The following is a 6818-nucleotide window of genomic DNA, read 5'->3' as shown; positions in this document are numbered from 1 at the left end:
GTCTTATTGTAATGTATTGTAACGCAAAACAAGGTTTAACCCACCATTCTTTCTTAAAATGTCCTGTACCAAGTCAGAAAAATTGTTGTTATCATATAGTTCATTTCTGTGTGTGTTGCATGTGTTTCCCTCATTTTTAGTTTGTTAAAACGGATTTGTTTTTTCCCCAATTGATTAATCAATTTTGAACAGCGGTATACTACTGTTGCCTTTATTTATATAGTATGTCGTCGTTAATATATCCGGATTTACTGTTTCTCAGAAACTATATGCAATTGGTTAAATGTATCATGTGCATATTGATTTTTTTGTGAGTTGTTTATGTCCAGATGACTGCGAATCATAAAATATTTGAAGGCAGAAAACATGGAATAATTTATAATTTGATATAAAAACACTTCTTTCTCTGATGATTAAAGTCCAAAATGGATTTCAATTGTTTTTTTTATATCATACTACCACACTTCATGTACATAATTTACAACACATTAATTATGTTTTGTGTTGAAATTTACGTAAAGTATTCACTAAGTTCAAAGAAAGTTGAATTATTATCACAGATAGCAACATACTAGACACATTCTTTCGCACAACATCAGAACTGGCAATACCAGCGATAGGTAGGCGTCTCTGATGGAAGCAGCCATTTATGTCCAAGTTTTGTGAATTATTTTCAGTAATTTTACGTCGCCGCAATTTTCAAATGACTATTCAGACAAGTTATTATAACTGATCAGAATATCCTTTACCTTCCGATGCACTACCAGAACAGCACAATGATGTATTACATACGTAAGCCTTAATCTAAACATGACACTAATAGAAAGATTTCATCGAAAGCTATTTCACTTTAAAGAAATTTAGTTATAAATGAACTCTGAACCTCTATGCTAGATAAATCCCGTGTCATAAGCTTGCATTCCCCATCTGTTACATTTATTAACCTATTTCGATTTACTGGTTATTCTTATTCTTTAAATTTACTAAATTTTGTCAGTAGTAACAACTACGGCAACAATGTTTAGCCACCAGTGGACGGACACATTCGCTCTTTCCATTCTGGGCTACAAACTCTGTACAGTGAAGGCCATTGATTCTAACATACGTATTATCAGTGCACTCCGTATTCGTTATATATGGAGAGTATGTCGTTGGGATGTTTTGTTCTGAAATACAAAGTATAAATATGATAAGTCTGATGATGGTGTAGTTTATATAATACTTTATTACATATTTGTTGGCATTTTATCAAAGATAAGATGGTCAGGGACGACTGCTTTTCTAGAAAATTGATAATATCGGTACATTCAAACATTGATTCAGTTCTGCATGTCACAAATTTTTATAGTGGCTTTCTCACCACTTTCTTAAAACGGAAAAAGAGGAATATTATCTGTTATATTAGAAATGCGCTAAAGTGTTTCATTAATCAAAATGACATTCTTCAAAGTAATTCAAGTCTGCGTTTTTTAGCTTAATGTATCAAAAAATATTTATATGTATAAACTATTGCTATTCTTTGTAAAAAGATCTTCTGACAAGAATTAAAAAAACTATAAAAAAAACAAAAATTGCCTCTTTGCAACAATAGAATCCAATTCAGAATCAAATAACGACAATATTCAGGTATCTAGTTATGCGCGTGTAGCATGTGAAGTATAATGAACGCATTAACACAATGTGCAGAATGGTTTGGTGGGGAGAGTACAATTCTACATACTGCATGTATGGTATGGATCAGCTGCCGTGATGAGACATTGTGTCCACCATTATTATATTATAAGGTAGAAAATAATGATGAAATATATGACACTCATTGATGCATCCGGAATAGTGTTATCATAATTTGTCCATAAAGTATATCTTGTCGACAAAAAAATGTATGATAGAGTATGTATGTCTCAGTCTGTTGTTCACAAAGATAATCATATGGATGTCCCAGCTACTCGTTCCTACCACACAATTTTTGAAGTGCACCCTCCCCGTGGTAAAAACAGGGATACAAGTTCGTGTTCTGGTCAATGAAAATGTGACTAGTGCTTTTGTGTGAAAACTTTTCATTTACAATTTTGTTGGTCAAAGTTAGATTATGAAACAGACCGTGGATGTCAGTTGACCTCTTTGTCTCCAACAAACACGTTATCTGATTTTCAAAACTGCCAGTGAGCTAGACTCATACTTGAAGTTTTCGAGTGCATTATTGTGTTTGATATCTAATTAAAAATTTGAAGATGCGGTATTATTGCTGATGAAATAACTTTCCTCAAAGACTAAAGGATGATAATAATAATTATTACCGTACCAATATACCCCCAACATTGAACAAAAACCTAACCGTGTAGTCAGCTATTAAAAATCCCGATATGAATGAATTTAAAATTAACCAATGTCCTAGTGATTACTACAGCATTGAACGATAAAGTTAGGTTAATGTAGCGACCAACGATACACATGATATACGGCATTGGATTACAGCGACCATTTTTACAAATAATCTTGTGATTGAATTTGATCCTTAGTATACTGTTTTTTTGATGACTTACGATGAACTTTAGTCGTAAGTTTTTTTTGTGAAACTGACAAGCCTTTGTATAAGACAGGCATTTACGAAATTTGTCAGGGTAAACATGTCTGTAACCCCTCAATCATCCCTCTTACTTTTGACGGTAACAATATAACATGAGAACAAATGGTTAAAATAGTTGGAATGTGGTTGACTCATCAGATAAGAACTAACAAAAAAACGTGTTAACCGATAAGATTCAACGGTTTAAAGGGTCAAGCAGTTTTAGAAAAGTAGCACTGTGTGGAATTCTGATATATGAATATGAACATGGCCATAAGTGTTTATATATATATATGGATTGCAATACAGGTTCAGTAATGTATTAAAATGAAATCTATATTAACATAAAAATGACCCCATAACGATAATCCAGATCGATAGCGAATTTTAAATGAGTTTTTAAAAGGATAAATATACTTATATGGACTCAAAAAACACAATCCCAGTAAAAATGAGTATGTCATATCCCATTTGTTAAATCTATTTTCATGTACAAATAGTTGTGAAAATGAAAAAAAAATTGTAATCCGCCGGTTTTCATAGAATTCCATTCTAAATTGGAAATATACGCAACTTCTTTTGTTTTAAAAAGTAAACGGTTGTTTCTTAAAAAAAAATCGCAAGGGTTCCTCCGAACCCATTGGCTCGTCTACTTTTGATGTTAATCACAGGCTCAACAAACACGAGGAAAACAATTAATAGAAATATTTCTCTTGATACTATATTTTGATTGTAAGAAGCTTTTGTCCAAGTTTGGTAAAAATCCAGGCTAGTTTATGAATCTAATAAATGTTTTAAAAACTTTAACTGCAGACTCTTTGTAATGTTAACTGGAACTTGAAGTCCATTTATAAGTAAAATACATAAAAAAAAAGGAACAGAACTTTAACAAAATTTGCTTTCTAGATACTAGCATTTGATCAGAAACAAGCTTCTGTCTAAGTTTTGTAGAAATCCAGGATAGTTTGAGAAAGTTATTAAAATTTAAAAAAAACTTTAACCACAGAGTGAATGTAATGTTTCCTGGCAAAAAAACTAAGTCCATTTAAAAGTAAAATACGGAACAACAGGATTTTGTTTTTACAAAATTTACTTCTGGATACTATCTAATGGTCATAAACAAAATTCTGTGCAAGTTTGGTAGAAATGTATTATTCAGAATAGTTTAAGAAAGTTATTAAAATTTCAAAAACTTTAACCACAGAGTGAATATTTGTGGATGCCACGGACGACGACAACGATTGTAGAATCGCTATGTCTTTCGACAAAAGTTGAAAGCTCGACAAAAAGAATGGCATTATCATTTTACTAACTGGAATTTTGTCTGATGCTTGGTCCGTTTCTGTGTGTGTTACATTGTAGTGTTGTGTCGTTGTTCTCCTCTTATATTTATGCGTTTCCCTCAGTTTTAGTTTGTTACCCGATTTTGTTTTTTGTCCATGGATTTATGAGTTTGAACAGCGGTATACTACTGTTGCCTTTATTTTATTTTTTTTGTAATTTGATTAAAACACAGATCCTGTTCCTAATTTTCTTAAAGGTTTGTTGTTCTGGTATTCATTATATAATCCCAAAGGAATTCCTGCCTTCCAGTTACCAACACAAAACAAGAGAATTTTGAATGTTTTTAAACATAGAGATATCATAAGTGCCAATACATGAATAGAAATACATGTTTAGTAATGTATTAAAATGAAACCTGTATTCGTATTTTTCTCTCAATCGATTTATGAATTTCGAACAGCAGTATACTAGTGTTGCCTGTATTTACCTATATACAGGTTTTACTCCACCTTCTTATTGTTTGCTGATATCAAGCTTGATAACAATGCTCGAGCAAACATTGAAACAAACAATCAGGCAAGGCAAGCAAGCCGACCAAATTATTACTCTACATGCATTAATGGTTTGACTCGCATGAAATCGGTCTTTTGATTTTCGTCAATATTATTACATTAACCATTCAAATAGAACATTTTTTATCAATCGAAGCGTCAGTTCATTCACCTGCCTATTGATGTCTAAACGTTATATATATTAAACACTCATTTGCATTGAAGCTCTACATGTTTTAGGCGTTAGCAGCGATTTTGCCTTCAAACCTTTTTACACATGCCAATTTTTAGCAGAAAGCAATTGTTAGTAAGTAGTATGTAACACAAACAAATTTACAGCACAGACATGGCTTAAAATGAAATCAATACTTTGGCTTTTCAAACCTTAATTTTCTGTTTAAGATGTAGGTTGTATTATTTAAAACGAAGGTAAATGAATTGAATATATAAACCAAAGCATGATTTCATATTGTGTTAGTTGGCTAGCATTAAACCCGCAATACACACCAAGGGTATGACAGCTGCGGCAGCAAAAGTCCTTAATGCTTGGATCCACATGACAGATATATGTCCCATATTTGGTTATAAATTCCAGGCAAGACAATCCATTAAGCAGGATCTTTGTATCCGTGCAGTAGTCTTCTTCTGTAAAATCTGTAGCCAAAGTTACTCATTAATATCACCAGTGTGGATACTTCAAATCAATTTTTGATTGCACAGGTTTGAGTTAAATTGGGGATTGTCAGATATTAATTATAAAAAAGAAGATTTTATATGAGTCCCAAGGAGACACTCTCCACAAAACATCGAATGATACAGAAATTAGGTACTGTATTGAGCAAATCGTATGTAATAAAATGAATAAAAAATACTTAGTAGCACATAGCGAAATCGCGAGCACATGATGTTTGTGTGGTTTTGTTTAACCTGTTCCACGAAGAGGACTGTTAAGCTCCAAATATTATGGAAAAGTGCGCTTTAAATTTTTATACACCTGATCTACATTAACCAGCCATTTGCGCTTTTGGCATCAGTAATGCGCCAATTGCTATTTTCATGATGTATTATTTGCGTCAAATGATATTGTTCTAAGGTATAAATTGCGCCAATATACATAATTCGGTTGTGATACGCGTTAACAATGGACATAAGTAGGGAAATAATCCAACAGCTAAATGATATTTTAGCTGAATTCAAATTGATGAATATGCTTTGTTTTGGATATAAAATATCATCAAAACCTGTAAAACGATATAATTTGAAAATAGATTATTCCTACATAAGATAGACTACAAGGACGAATTTGATTGTAAAACATTTAATTTAGTGTTTTTTGCATCGATTTACACATTAAAAGCTTAGCTAGGTCCACATTTTAAAACCTACAGCCAATAAGAACAGCATAATAAAATAGCTCATCTAAAGAATAACGAAACTACTTACTTTTACTGCAGGACTGGCAACATCTTTTTTGGAATATAGAATCTTGGCACTGGAATGGGGAGGCATCTTGTTCACAATTCGCTTTAGGTGGAGGTACATCTGGGAAGGGACAGTTGTCTTAAAATGAACGAGACATTACAATTAATGAGAGAAGCATAATGATGTGAAGACAAATATTCTACGAAATAATCACTCCATACTAAACAGCAAGCAAATATTTAATGTGTTTCATATAGATTCCACCTTTTTGATCGGCACAAAACAATTTAATGATTTAAAGTTATATGTATGTAATAATAAAACACAAAATTACTGTCTGCACGTGTTTTTGATATCAACTTCAACGTTACAACGTGTATATAAGATCAAATAACGTAAAACTGGCAAACTAAAAAATATAGTCCATCTTCAAGATTACATTAGATACGGAGAGCTTCATTTTAATTTGGCTCTATAGAATTTGTTTTAAGAAAGCGGGAAAAAACATTCAGTCTGCGGTTATGCTAATCTCAAAATTTTAGTCTATCAGCTCAAAGACATAATTTTGTCACTTGACGGTGACGTCATCAACGTTTTTTTGATATCATGATTTACTCCTTAAAATGGAATTTAGAATTTAATTATAAGAAACAACTATAATGTTTCTGTCTATTCGAAATAACCCAAAAGAATGAAGTACACCCGTTAAAATAACCCACTACGCTGTTATTCTGTGGGCACAAAGTTTTTGCTTCCCCTGTCTATTCGAAATAATCTAAACAAATATGATGCATTATTTAAGTTAACGCGCAACTCGTGTAATTCAGTAGTAGATCCTTTATGCATGTCCGTACCAGATTTACATCAGGTTAACTCACTCCAAACCGTTGAGAAGATGTTTGTGAGTGCATCAAACCCACGTGATCAAGAACAACTGTCGTGAGAGAACATTCTTAAGGTCCCTTTATGTTGACATTATGATATGAATGAGTACA

General features: G+C 32.3%; 1 protein-coding gene across 2 annotated transcripts in view; it reads right to left on the bottom strand.

Annotated features, from left to right (window-relative positions):
* Window positions 1-363: 363 nt before the first annotated feature.
* Window positions 364-6818, bottom strand: part of LOC139502490 (A disintegrin and metalloproteinase with thrombospondin motifs 18-like) — a 29023-nt gene continuing 22568 nt past the window's right edge. Inside the window, exons 15-17 of one of the 2 annotated variants that reach the window (XM_071291972.1) lie at window positions 5845-5961; window positions 4909-5055; window positions 364-1166 (exon numbers count right to left, since the gene is read on the bottom strand). In XM_071291972.1, the coding sequence (XP_071148073.1) occupies window positions 994-1166; window positions 4909-5055; window positions 5845-5961 (437 nt within the window). In that variant the 3' untranslated portion in view covers window positions 364-993. The remainder of the gene's footprint in view (window positions 1167-4908; window positions 5056-5844; window positions 5962-6818) is intronic. The other variant, XM_071291973.1, reaches the window with a different exon arrangement.

Source organism: Mytilus edulis, chromosome 14 (assembly GCF_963676685.1).
Source record: "Mytilus edulis chromosome 14, xbMytEdul2.2, whole genome shotgun sequence".
Classification (NCBI taxonomy): Eukaryota; Metazoa; Mollusca; class Bivalvia; order Mytilida; family Mytilidae; genus Mytilus; species Mytilus edulis.
The sequence above is the reverse complement of the archived record's forward strand: the minus strand, read 5'-3'. Positions and strand labels throughout refer to the sequence as shown.